This window comes from Apteryx rowi, unplaced genomic scaffold (assembly GCF_003343035.1).
Source record: "Apteryx rowi isolate R43461 unplaced genomic scaffold, aptRow1 scaffold_508, whole genome shotgun sequence".
NCBI classification, from domain to species: domain Eukaryota; kingdom Metazoa; phylum Chordata; class Aves; order Apterygiformes; family Apterygidae; genus Apteryx; species Apteryx rowi.
The window spans coordinates 625,388-638,889 of NW_020450770.1; the positions used below are offsets into that span (position 1 = coordinate 625,388).

Here is a 13,502-nt window from a genome sequence, read left to right on the forward strand (position 1 = left end):
ACCCACTCTACAGATTCACTCCTACTCTGCACTACTTGTTAATGCAGATATCACCAAAGTGTTCTCCAGATGAATGATTCTAGCACATACACCTCCATGATAAAATGGAGTGTGACTTCCCTCTGCCAAAGTTACATAATTATGGGCAAATATGCAAGACTTCTGAGCTTTATTAGCCTGGGACATGGGAGGGACTTGAGAATAAGTAGCATAACAAAAGTCATCTCACTCCCTTCGAAGTAAAGTTCACGAAAAACACTACTTGATAGCTTGTGGAGTCAAACTCAACTGTCCGTCTCAAGAATGGTCCAAAAAGGAGTTATAGAAAAAAGAGCAAGCAGAGAAAGCTTTCCTTCAGCTAGTTAACCAAACTAATGCCTTGAGTTTTAACAAGGCCTTCTAGGGTTTTTTGGTTGTCCTTCCACGCCCCAATAGCATGCAAGTGACAAACGTGGTATTTAACCCTTCCAAAAAGAATAATTTTCATAATATAATCACTAGCCACATTTTAACTAAGGACAGAAATCTTAAGTTGTAGTAGGTAAGTAGGTAAGATTTTGTTTTATAATATATAGAAGCAACAAATTAAGTCGTGATTTTTTCCCCTATTGCTCAAAGAGATGTGCTTCCAGAGAAACTCTGACTAGGAACGCAGGCTGTATTAACAAGATTCCATCAACTTCTGAGTTACCAAAAAAAGTGATTTGGTACTCTGATGGAAGCAGTATAGGCTATATAATTTCATATAGAAGGTAGATCATATAGTAGAAAACAGATTACTGCTTTTAGACTGCACAAGCTTAGAATAACAGATAACAGGCCACTGTTTGCCATTACCACAGCAATTCAGAGAAATTCAGTAATACTTATGTTTGTGTTTACAGTGCATGTAATTATATTTAACAGCTCATTAAGTATGACAAAAAATAGCTTAAAAAAAACTTACCACATTTTTGAGTGTTTTTTAATACTTTCATAGTAAAACAAAAAGTTAATTTCATGGACACCTTCTTCATCTGGTCCTCGTAACCACATTGGCAGCTGCACTGAAGCCCCAGGAAGAAGAACAGAGTCGGGAAGTGGGACATGTATTACCTCTGGTTGACCTCCTGTGCCAACCCCAAAGTCTACAGAAGAAGCTGAAGATAACAGTGCTGTACGCACAGAGGTAGGATCTGTCACAACAGTCTTGTAAGCACTACAGTTTTCAGAAGTTGAAGGACTTAGTGGCGTTAGAACAGCAGTATTTCCCCCAAAAGTAAAAAATTCTGGATGCTTGGAAACAACCTTCAGGGCAGTAAGAGGACACTTGCTTACATTCACAAATTCTACATATGCTTTTCTGATTTCTCCACAGAGAAGCCCTGTAGGAAAATTTATAAAGAACACCTGTATTGGAGAGAAGGGGAAGGAGAGGAGAAAAAACCTGAACATTGACAAGTTATGAGTGAGCATGAAAACAACAAAAACAACCAACTTTAGAGTGTTATCATTAACCAGATTTAAACAATCCGTCCATTATGATAATCCTAGTGAGAAAACCAGTGTTTTAACTAAAAAAAACTAAGGACTGTGCTCAAGATGAAGAATGGCAAGCAAATAAAAGGAAAAAAAAAATGATTTGCCCATTCTGCTCCCCCCTTGTAATCTGGTTACAAAAGCTATTGCTAACTGAAATTTTAAAGGGAATAAAACAATTACAGCAGGATATTCGTTTGGAGGCTTCAAGTTTCACTTGAAGAAAATACAAGTCTGGCACTGACAGGTCAGAAATTAACTTAAGATTTAGACATTAACAAAGGTTAGGCTTTTTGGTTAGAACTACATTTATATCTCTAGATTCAAACATTTGCTCAAAATTACCAGTAGAAAATAGCTATGTACCTCCAACAAAGGCATTTCTTCTGTAATAATAGGATCTAAACGTCGATCAGGTCCATATTTAATAGATGTTTTTTCCTCTTTTGTGTTATTAAGTCGAGGCCCTTGGATTTCTAAATCTTGTCGTCCTCGTACAGACAATCCATTGGAGACAAACTTCCCTGAAACACGTTTTAGAAAGTATTCTTTAATAACTTCTAAGTTTTGCTGAGTATTAATCTCAACTCCCCTCCCCGACTGTAAAAATCATTTTGAATTTTCTGTTATTGGGGATACACAATGTTCACTGATTAAGCATAGTCACAGACAACGAACTATTCAGTTCACTGTCATGCAAAGTGTTTTGCTATTGCAAGTTCAGACAGTCAGATGTCTGTTTTGGACTTGCTTTGCCCTTTAATAGTGGGACTACAACTGCGCAGAGTCCTGGCAGTAAAGAGAACAGGGATGCCAAATTTGGGGTGGCAGGGGGCTGCTGAGAGTCAAGATGATCCTGTTCTATTTTTTGATTTAAGGGCCAAGGACAGGGGAGGACAACACTTTCTCCTTCAAAACATGCCACCACTGCTCAAACTGAAAGTTTATACTATGGATAAGTCTTTAGAATAAAAAGCATCTGTATATAGCTAACCAAGCTTCATTATTTCTTTTAAACACTTTCAAATATCTGTTTTAATTCCATTTCCTCCAACAACTAAGTTTTCCCTATAAGAGACAGTTTCAAGTGAACAACTCAACAAAAGAAAGTGACATGCACGTAATAAGCCATTTGTATTTTAATATAAAGGAAAGACAGCCAAAATAAAGTGAAGATGCTTAGAAATAAAAGTCCCATCAGCCAAATTTAAATTTAGGAACCTATACCAAAGAACTTCAGAGCAATTCTAGGAGAAAAGTTGGGGACAGGGCAAGCAAAAAGTTGAACTAAGTCAGAAGAAGAAATGGCAAAGGAGTCAGAAGGTGTTACAGGTGCAACATGGCATAGATGGAATACTTAACTTGATTTTTAAAGGTTTCACAACTTCTAAATTTAAAAGGAACTAAGTTCCAAAGTTAACTAGCTACTTCCCCTTCCACTCTAGCTTCCCCTTCTCATGGGATTTCTATAGATGCCAACTCTTTCACAGATTTCCTTTGTTTCCATCTCCTCAACCTGAAGGAAACCCTCACATCACAATCATCAGAAATTAAACAGAACTTAGTTCTAACCCTGCAGAATCACTGTCTCCTCCTTCCATAGGCACACAATTTGAGGGAATAATACACTCACCTGTCTGTAACCCAATAGAAGGATCTATTCCATCTAATGTCACAGCACCTTGAATAGTGCCAAGATTATAAACGACTCCCAGAATATGTAGCTCCCCTGTTTGATGGGGAAAGAGCTTTAGTCTTGCCTGTGGAGATATGTTAAATTTTTGTTGTTGCTGCTACTAAAGAAAAAGTATTATTACATTTAAATGTCCAATTATTAAAGACACCCACAGCTGTATTTATTTTATAGTCACATTTGATACAACTGCATACAGTAACTACAAGTCACTAGGTTTGAAATTTTTATATACACAGAATTTACTAGACCAGTCCAGCTGAAAAGTATTTATTACATTATGAAAGAAGTCCTAAATTGTAACAAAGTTGAACTTTAACAGAGGCAGAACGTATTACTGATGCATGAAGCACTGGAAGTTTAACTTTTGTCAAGTCTGAAATAAGATTGAAGCCCCAAAGGTTAACACTGAAAAAATATACTACTTACCACTTTTGTCTCCTCACTATTAATTAAAAATTCTGCTATTGCTTCAGTCCCTATCATATCATCATCACATGTTCCCTGAAGAGAAAAAAAGAAAAAACACACAGCTTTTCAGATATTTTTAGAAACAAAAACAGCTATAAATATTAGTTCTTGCAGCTTTGGTAAAATGTTTAAGGAAAAATCATATGAATTCCAAACTGCAGACAGTTAGGACCAGAAGTTGTATGTCCATACTCTCAGGCTTTCTGAATTAGAGAAGCAGTTAGAGAGCTCAGTCAACACCTACTTCAGAGAGAAGTTTAAGATGCATCATTATAAATTGGAGTCATTCCCAATCAATTTCACTAATACTCACAGAAATATTCATCATATCATTAAGGTAGCATTTTGGGCTGAACAGAAGGGAATATGTATGGCAGCCCCGACACTTATTTATATGAAACGTTATAACTCTGGCAAGTATTTAAAGCATCTTTAGAAATCAAGATGTTCCCCCCCAAAAAAAAAGAATCTTTGACTGGGAAACCAAGTTAAAGGAATTTACTGTAATATTCAGAATTAGAATATATTAAAACTTAAAAAAAAAAAAAAAAGAAAGTGAGAACAGTCACTAAGAGGGAAGCATTGGCCCTACCAGCTGAAGTAACAAACATAATAATTAGGTCATCTAAGGTATTAAAACATTAATTTTTAATAAAATACATTTTCATTTTTCTCCTAATCAAGATACCAAGATGTTCCCACAGCACACCAGTACTCTTGTTTTTCAGAGCACACACTTCATAAAGTACAATGTAGCTAGGGTAAAAAAATAGGTATATGATAAAACAGTATAAGTCATTTCAGTCAGTCAAGGCTAACGTGATGCAAAATGGCATGTATTATACATACAATAAAATGTATAAATATATACATAAAAAATGCATTAAAAAAGCATTTGGCTTAGCCTCAAGCATCTTTACATTACTTATTACAGTAAATTTCTTAACAGATATTTTGTGCCCTATGGATCTAGGAAAGTTTAAATGATTCATGAAGATATTCAGTAGGTTTTTTTTCCTTTCTTTCAATTTACACTTAAACCAGCAATTTTCTTGCTCTAATATTTTGAGATGTTGAGATATACTCCACAACTGTAGCCGTCTGATTTAGGCTGTAAAAGGTGAAGCTTTCCTCACCAGCTCTTTTGTTTCTCCATCATGCTCTGCACTGAAGTCTTTAGGTTGAAACTTCCACAGCAATGAAAGGTCAGTCAAAAGAAGTGGAACTTTCAGAGGGTTTCGGAAGGATACTTCTACAGTTACTGGTTCTATTAAAAAAGTGCAAAAAAAAAAGTCACAACCGGCTACCTCCACCAAAATCTGAAGCTTCACTTTTAGCTCAAGAAGCCAATTGCACGAAGTGCAAGTTTAATTCTACAATAGTACAGGAAATACTGTACAAATTGATTTAACCCACTTTATTTCTGAAATAGGCAAGTCTTAACTTTACCTTCTATTACAGCAAGTGGAAATCTGGAGTTATCTGAATAGCTATTTAAACAGAACTGTGTTGGTTGAAAGTTTGAAGGCATTATTCCTTTGTTAATCACAGAGACAACCTGCTCCTCCAGTTCCTTCCACTGTTGGGAGGATTCCGAGTCATATTCCTGATCCAGGCTTACGTGCGTAGCTGCCTGCTTTTCACCTAGTACAAGTTTAAGGCAATGTTATAAGGTAAACAGCAGTGACATGCAACAGTTACAACAAAAAGAGTGCTTAAGTATTCTTGAAACATGGCAGGTGCTCAGTCACTGCCTTTAACATTAAAATGTCTGGCAGTCCTCTGACTATTAAATTAATTGTGAAACAGACACATGGAAGAAAATCCTGAAGATGATTTGAATATACTGTTTGCAGACTGTGGAATTCCATGATTTTAGCATGCAATGTGCTATACTCAGATTACAGTTTATTTTTAGTTTATGACAGAGTACAACCCCACAGTTTGTATATGAATTTCTACTCAGCATACTCTACATTCAGGAATCTAAGTTTCAAACATGTCAACCAAGAGGAAGTTAGATGTAAAGCTAATTTCTATCACTAGTGCTTGTGTCAAGACCTTAACACATTAATAAGCCATTTCATGAAGTTTATTATGGACTTGCATTGAAATTCTCAAGTTATGAGGGGGGGGGGAAAATGAAGTCAGCGCATCTGCGTATTCAAACTTCATGAAGTGCGAAGACAGCTAACAAGAAGATACTAAGCGTAAATCAGATTTCAAAAGAAAAGATTAAGAAGCTATCTTGTCACATTATTTTTACATAAACTTTGAAAAGAGACTAAATCTTGCATGTGTTTTGGTTACACAAATAATGGATTTAAATCTGTTTACACAAAGTTCTCTAACCTTCTGCTGGTCTTCGATCATGCCCAAAGAAAATTCGGGTTGCTGCACTGTTAATATATGGTAAAGGAAGTTGCGGTAATGGACCATCAGGTGTTAGTTGGGTAACATTCTGGAGTGAAGGAGAAAAACAAAAATGTTGTTATGACATTATGCTGTATATCACCAGTTTTCAGATCATAAGGAACAACTTATATAGCCCTCAATATTTGAAAGGGCAGCGTTTCTAAGATGGCAGGAATCATTTCAGTTAACTGCTCAAGATCTGAGAGCTGAGAGTTTAAAGTTCAAGAAATCTTTATGAAAAAAGGGCAAGGAAGACTTTAATCCACCACTCTTGCATGGTTGTCGTGAGCTTTATTATGACACAAAGCTTGTCTTTAAGTTCAGGATTTGATAAACTACCTTCACTACACCACTACTATTATACAGACTCTCACCACAGCTGACCTGTAAACCAGTTCCAAGTAAGTTCTACCATAACTTAGCAATTTCTGCAGAACTTCTGTTCATAAATTTAAGTCATTAACTAACTGCAAGGCTGCAAGTTGTGGGGAGATATCTGTACTGTGTATGATATACTACAATTCAAAATCAAGAATGAACTTGCATATCAGCTGAATGCTATGCTTATCTATAAAAAAAAAGAATAAAAAAAAATCCCTGCAACATGGATGTGGAGTAATTTTTAATACCAGAAAATGCTAGCTGGATTCAACTTGATTTTCTGCAGCTATATTCACGTGAGCTTCTTGCCACTGAATTAGAAAAAGGCTATCACAAAGCCTATGTGGAGACGAGTAACTATACCTACAATAAAGCTCCACCTTAGAGTGGCGTTTGTCATTACCTGTAGTTACAACAATTGTATAGCCTGCTGCTTCTGACACAGCTGTTAAGAGGAAAACAGCTGAACCTAACTATTACAAAATACTTCAAGGTATCAAAAACACCCCAACTTATACCAATGTACCAAAAAAAAAGCAGAATCACAGAACGGTTGAGGTTGGAAGGGACCTTTAAAGATCATCTGTTCCAACCCCCCTGCTCAAGCAGGGTCACCTAGAGCACGTTGCCCAGGATTGTGTCCAGATGGCTTTTGAATATCTCCAAGGAAGGAGACTCCACAACCTCTCTGGGCAGCCTGCTCCAGTGCTCAGTCACCCTCACAGGAAAGAAGTTTTTCATTATGTTCAGACAGAAAGCAGTTTCATTCTAAGAGCATCTATTTTTTCTGACAGACAAAAAGCAGCAAGAAGTTACTGCATGTAAGCTTGTTAGGTTAAAAATAAGTCTAGGTTTAATACCTACACAGCAGATAATTCTGAGAATTAAATTTATTCTGAAAGCATACTAACTTAGGCAACTGAACAACACTTATCAGTTTTAAGAGTGCTCCTTTCCCCAAATTCTTGGTACCAACCTTAATCAAGCTAAGTGATTTTTAATTGAAACCTAGTTTATCGTTTAGGGAAGTCTGCTGCTGCCGCTGCTAGCAAGTTTAATATTAAATGTGAGAGGTATAAGTAAACGTAGACACTGAAAGATCTAGCAGGAAGCAAGATCAAGAATTTTGTCAGTGGCACATGAAAGTAATGCATACATCTAGAGTTTAKTAAACATCTATTACCAAAAACCTCAAAGATCATTATAAAAGGAGGAGAACAAAGTAGATTCTTTTACTCCAGAAGAGCCAGATCTATCGCAGGCTGCAATTCAGCCACTGACCTCAAAATTAAGAGTTCATTTTACTGCAATAAAAGCACATTCAAAAAGTAACACTAGTGCCCTACATGCTAGATTGTATCAGACTGGCCATCAGTGGAACTTAATTAGTCCTAATACACACAGAAACAGCAAATTTATTTTTGAAACCTAAGTTTAAAAACAAATAGGTCAACTAGATAAATAAACTGACTCTGGAACAAAGCAGATATGACTGAAATACATTTAATGACTTAACATAAAAATTACTGGCAATAGAATCACAGACTACTCAAGGAATAAAAAAAAAAAAGGAGGGGGAGGGAAGAAGAAGAGAAAAAGAAAACACATTTACCTTATAAACATAAAGATATTCTCTTAAAAAAGCTCCTTGCTGAGCTGGAGGTTGTTTACTGTCATTGATCAAAATATGCCTGAAGGCTGACACAGCATTGTCAAGCTGACGAAGTGTAAAGGACTGACGACCAATAGTGAAGTTAATATGATCTTCTGCAAGAGACCAACCTTTCCCTTTGTAAACCTGCATGGCTTGACAGTAGCAACGTAAGGCATGTTTTTTCTGCAAGAACAACAACATTAGTTCTCAAATAGTCTCATTAACCACTCAATGCAGTTTTAGTACTAGGAAGACTAAACAGTAAGTCAGAAAAGTTACTGTACTTAAAAAAAAAAGAAAAACACAAGACAAACTTTCCCCTCTCCCACACCAAGTGTAATATTTGCAGAATTGTACCTCGTAATATCTGGTCCACATTAATCTAAGGGCAGAAGAACTGTTTGCTCCTGTAGTACAGTGTCTAGTGTTCTGATTAAGTTCATGTTTTCAAAGACTAGTGTAGCAGGCAGTATGTTAACCAAAGAAAAGGATGAGAAGCCGCTTGTTAAAGTGTTCTGCGTTGCTTTAGAACTGAGAGCTAGAGCCCGCAGAACTCCGCTGCCAAGCCAGGACACACATGTCACCTCACTTCAGTAACAGAGCTTTCACTGTGACAACTCCATTCAAGTGTTCTTCAGTAAGAAACATTTAGTACAAGATCCATGCCAAGCAAACCCCAACGCTCATGGCTCTATAGTACATGAAACAAAATTACCAGTCACATCAGCCATTGGGAGATAGATGCTCTGCTCCCAATCAGCTCCTCAGTTTCCTTTCCTGTACATACATGAGGACCTGGGCATTCAATGCCAAATCTAGGTATTGAACATCTGCCTAGGCATTCACTGTACAGGCAAGTCTCAGCTTCTAAAAAAGGGAACAGGATTCCCTTATTTACAGCAGTAATGGGAGTAAAACCAAGAAGTGTTCAGACAGCTATGGTGATGACAGAATACAAGCAATAATTCTTTAACGCCAGCAGATATTACTGACACTTTAAAATAAGATATTGCAGTATTACAGCTGAGCAGCCTGGCTGACTTTTTCAGTAGCCTTTAATATTTTGATGCCTCTGTGGATGGGGAAAATAATCTACAATTACTTCAAAACAAAGAAGTATTTCTTGTAAACCAGAATCCCTACAAAAGTTAAATATAAACAATGTGAGAGGGATGTTACATGAAGACAGAGCCACAAAGCTCTACAAAATGTATAGTTTTCCAGGCAGAGAAATAAGATTAAAAAAAAAAAAAAAAACACCCCCTCCCCCCCCCACACACACAAACACACAACACCACACATCAACAGCTCACTGTCAGCAATGTATTGTCAGAATAAACAGATAGGAAACCTACCGCAACAAGACAACCGAGTTAAGAGGAAAATAGTCCTACTAATATTCACATCTAATTTTAAAAACAGAAGATGAGGGTAAAACAATACTTTCTTTGGTCTTTATCAGGATGATCAAAACTAGGTTTTTCGAGAGAGGTAGCAGGGAGGGGGGCAAGGATTTTGTTTCAAATAGGATTTTGATGCCTGGGGTCTCTTGTATTGTTGACTTGCAATACAAATTGATCTTTACCACAAGTTTGCAGCATAAAGGTAAACTGAAACTGACTGTATTCAGGGAGAGCACTGTAACTGAACTCCTGCAGCTAATCTCAGCAGGGATCAGGCACAATCTATCTTTAGCAAGTCTGTTACACATCCAAGACAGAAATAAAGAATACAAATTATGTACAAAAGACTTTCAGTCTATTTATCATATAGTTAGAGCTGTCTGCACAGGAATGTGAGTGAAAGAAAAAACAATCTGATCTATATCGGTTTAATTGCTAATTGAGCCTAAGCAGCCATAAAGAGATGCTATAGTTTGCCTTGTAGTAACTGTTCACACACCTGTACCTTTACACTGAAAAGCATATGGTTAAAGCAGCAGGAGGACAGAATACCTAAGTTTTGCTATTATTTTAATGAGTTACAATTTTACAAATCCCTAATTCCTGCAATTCACTCTTATCTCAAAGGAGATAATACATCTTTATCTAAGTAAAAAACATGGTATTTCACTATTTAAAAAATTGACACCCAGGAATGAAAGTATTTATTGCTGAAGTCTCAGCATTACTTTAAATACAGATTAATGCAGAAGTCATTTTCATGTTCCAGAAGATCAGAGCTCAATACTTCTAATACAAAGATGTTCAAAGCAGAGCATCTTCTTCCAGAAGAATGATGTGAAGATGTTTAACATACTATTCAGATTAAACAGAAAATACTGATCCTATTTCCCATCTGGAAAGATACACTTACCTGTCCTGCTTTACTAAACCTATGGCCAGCCAGTATCATATGAAAGGCAAACTTTCTAACCATGGGACTCTTCATGTTTATAAAGCAATGAGCTGCCTGCTCCAACAGAAGTGCACTGCGGAGATCAGAATCCTATTTAAAAGCAAAAAAGGATAATTAGTCTCAAAGCTGAACATAAAAGTAAAAGTTCACCAAATAAACAAAATTAAGAACTCCTCTATTTACTATTGTGTCCTATAAGGTAGATGACACTTGAACATTACTGTTCTGTAAGAGACACCTATTATTTGCACCTACTTATCCAGCTTTTCATAATACAATCAGGTTTTCCTGTCCTAACATATTTCAGTTCCTAAAACCAAAACAGGTACTGAGTAACAGTACATTTGGTAACATTTCAATTTCTTTTTAAGAAAATGTGCATGTGTAACAAGGTTTACAAACTGTTTATAAGAATATGTAGTTATAAAGTTTGAGAGCATTCACACAAATAATCCCTGGACAAATTTGGACCTACTCTGGAAACAGGACACAAAATAATTTATATTTCAAAATAATTATTTGATCTTTTTGCATTGTTTCTGCTTCTGACATCAAAATATAGCTCAGTAACAACAGCCTTATTTTCATGCTAACAGGAAAAAAGAATCCATAAAAAAGTCGGAAATTCTTTTATATACAAAAATTATAGGGGTGTGTGTGGGGGGGTGTGTGTGTGCATAGAACAAAAAAAGTAATATACTATTTATCTCATTATATATTCAGTGATAAATGCTCAATACCAAACTTACTGGGTTGTTTTTTTGTTTTTTTTTTTCAAGTGACCTGAAGAGATACTGAAGCAGGTGATACAGAAATGAATGATAGAAATACTTTCTGCCTCTTCAGTTACTCCAGGTACCATTTCTAGTACTTACCATTAACTTTCCAGGTACCATTTCTAGTACTTACCATTAACTTTCAAGAGCTCTACCACCTTTTCCCCTCCCTCCCCCACCAATTTTAAAACTAGAAACAAAGAATAAGAGCTTTAATAGGTTGAGGGTAAAAACAACAATGGAGCTTACTGAACTTAACACACAAGAACAAGGATAGTTTCTTAGTAATTTAAAATTTCTTCTTAATAATATAATCTCTTTTCTCCTGCCAAAGCACAGCTATATTACTGAGTTTATTTTAACTGATAAGAACCGAATCTACCTGATTTTACTAAAACTGATCTCCATGTTATCAGTAACATGCAAGTGTCTGGATTATGAGTATACCCTGGAAGGCCTATATGGCATCCTGCAAAGATTTTCTTTGCTAATGCCAAAAAGACACTACAAGCACATTGCATTTAATTTAAGTAGTAAAATGACTGTGCACAGCCAATAGTATTTGAATTCCCTGTTTAAATAATTTATGCTGTTTAAATTTATTTCAAAAAATTATATATAAGTTAAAAGGGTAAAAATGAAGCTACAAAGACACTTAGGAGAGTAACTTAGAGAAATAAGCAATTCATTCTCTGTTTTATTTGTCCCAGGAAAAGTATCGGAAGCATCACATTTGGTGCAGTTGGCCACACAGCCAGAAGTAACTGCCATTTAAGGCTTTCCTCCAAACCTGGGTTGTTTTATCAGCTACACAAAAGATGCTACACAATCAGATATTTCTAATTATTTGTTTTTGTTTTTTTTTTTTTTTTTTTCCAAGCAAGACCCTTTCTGGGCTGTTAGCATGTAATTCCATAGCTAATTTACACCAATTAGTATAACAGAAGTGAAAGCTGGGCTGAACACTTACATGGTTAAGATTCTAATGATTCATAGTAGCTGAGCTACAGCAGTGCCTTCATTGCTTAAGCTATAAAGAACTGATTACATGTGGGATGGTATCCATTATGGCTGTGAAAGTCAAGCTAATATTTTTAACCATAACTTTAACCGATGAAGTATGCCACTCAAGTGCTAAGTAGATGTTAAAGGAAATTAATTATGAAGCCAAAGATGATAAATACACATTTAGCAGGTCTTTAAAGAAGTCAAACAAGTCACTTGACTTGAAAGAAGAAGAATGCAAAGTACTAGCTTCTTCACTTGCTGTATAAACAAAGTTTACTTCATTTCAAACCTTGTACTTGGTCATTTGCTATCTTTGGATGTTTCAACTTAAGACAAGAATTAGACTGTAACCTAGAAGTGTTTGGGTATGTAAACAAAYGGGGGGAGGGCAAGAGTGGAAAAAGCTATTAAGTGTTTTACCTCACTGGTTAAACGAATCAGAAGAGCAGCTGCCTCTGAATATTTGCTTTGACTTTTTAAGATTTCAGCACTAAGCAGCACACAACGTTCAGCCAGAACCATGTTCCTAGGACAAAAACATATTAATAAATATTTATCAAAAGAAACCATGGAAAACTTTTAACCTCAAATCTCACAAGTTCTCTGTATTACACCAGATTAGTGCTCTGTTTATATTCTTTACTTTAAGAGGAATAAAAGTTCTCCGCCCACAAAATAACCACATACAGACTGCCACTTTTATCATTATGTTTCTCATTATAGTTTAACAGCAGCTTTTAAAAAGTCAAAACTAATGAGATCATTTTTGAGGAAAATATATCTTATTTATAAAAGCCTTTGGCAAACCAACTAAGTGATCTGCTAAGCCAGAAATCCAACAGCCAGCAACTAGTTTAATAATTACTCTGTCAAGAACAGAGTGCCTCCTCTTCCATGTTATACTAGATTAATTAACATATCTTACTCTTCAGGAGTTATACCATCATTCTGTGGTCTTGTAGATATCTGGCACTACTAGAAAGAAAAGTTAAGCCACTAGGTATTACATCATTCATAGAACCAGTATGAAAGTAAACAAACAACATACTTGCAGATATCTCTATAGGTCTGAATTGCTGTTTCCATATAGTGAGCAGGATACGGTCTAGGAGCTCCAGGCTGAAGAAAAGCTGATACTGCTGCCATTTCCTGCAAGGAAGAAGGGTGGGGAGGGGGAAGACACACACAGACACACACAGACACACACAGACACACACAGACACACACA

General features: G+C 36.1%; 1 protein-coding gene across 10 annotated transcripts in view; it reads right to left on the minus strand.

Annotated features, from left to right (window-relative positions):
* The window catches only part of TRAPPC8 (trafficking protein particle complex 8), a 53,038-nt gene that overhangs the window by 18,810 nt on the left and 20,726 nt on the right, over positions 1–13,502 (minus strand). For all 10 annotated transcript variants that reach the window (XR_003255810.1, XM_026079992.1, XM_026079991.1 and 7 more), the window contains 11 exons: positions 13,323–13,423; positions 12,695–12,800; positions 10,449–10,580; positions 8,091–8,315; positions 6,035–6,143; positions 5,132–5,326; positions 4,819–4,949; positions 3,641–3,715; positions 3,152–3,278; positions 1,885–2,042; positions 947–1,389 (listed from right to left, as the gene is read on the minus strand). Coding sequence is in view for 9 of the 10 variants with exons in the window: in XM_026079992.1 (XP_025935777.1) it covers positions 947–1,389; positions 1,885–2,042; positions 3,152–3,278; positions 3,641–3,715; positions 4,819–4,949; positions 5,132–5,326; positions 6,035–6,143; positions 8,091–8,315; positions 10,449–10,580; positions 12,695–12,800; positions 13,323–13,423 (1,802 nt within the window). In the remaining variant the exon portion in view is untranslated. The remainder of the gene's footprint in view (positions 1–946; positions 1,390–1,884; positions 2,043–3,151; positions 3,279–3,640; positions 3,716–4,818; positions 4,950–5,131; positions 5,327–6,034; positions 6,144–8,090; positions 8,316–10,448; positions 10,581–12,694; positions 12,801–13,322; positions 13,424–13,502) is intronic.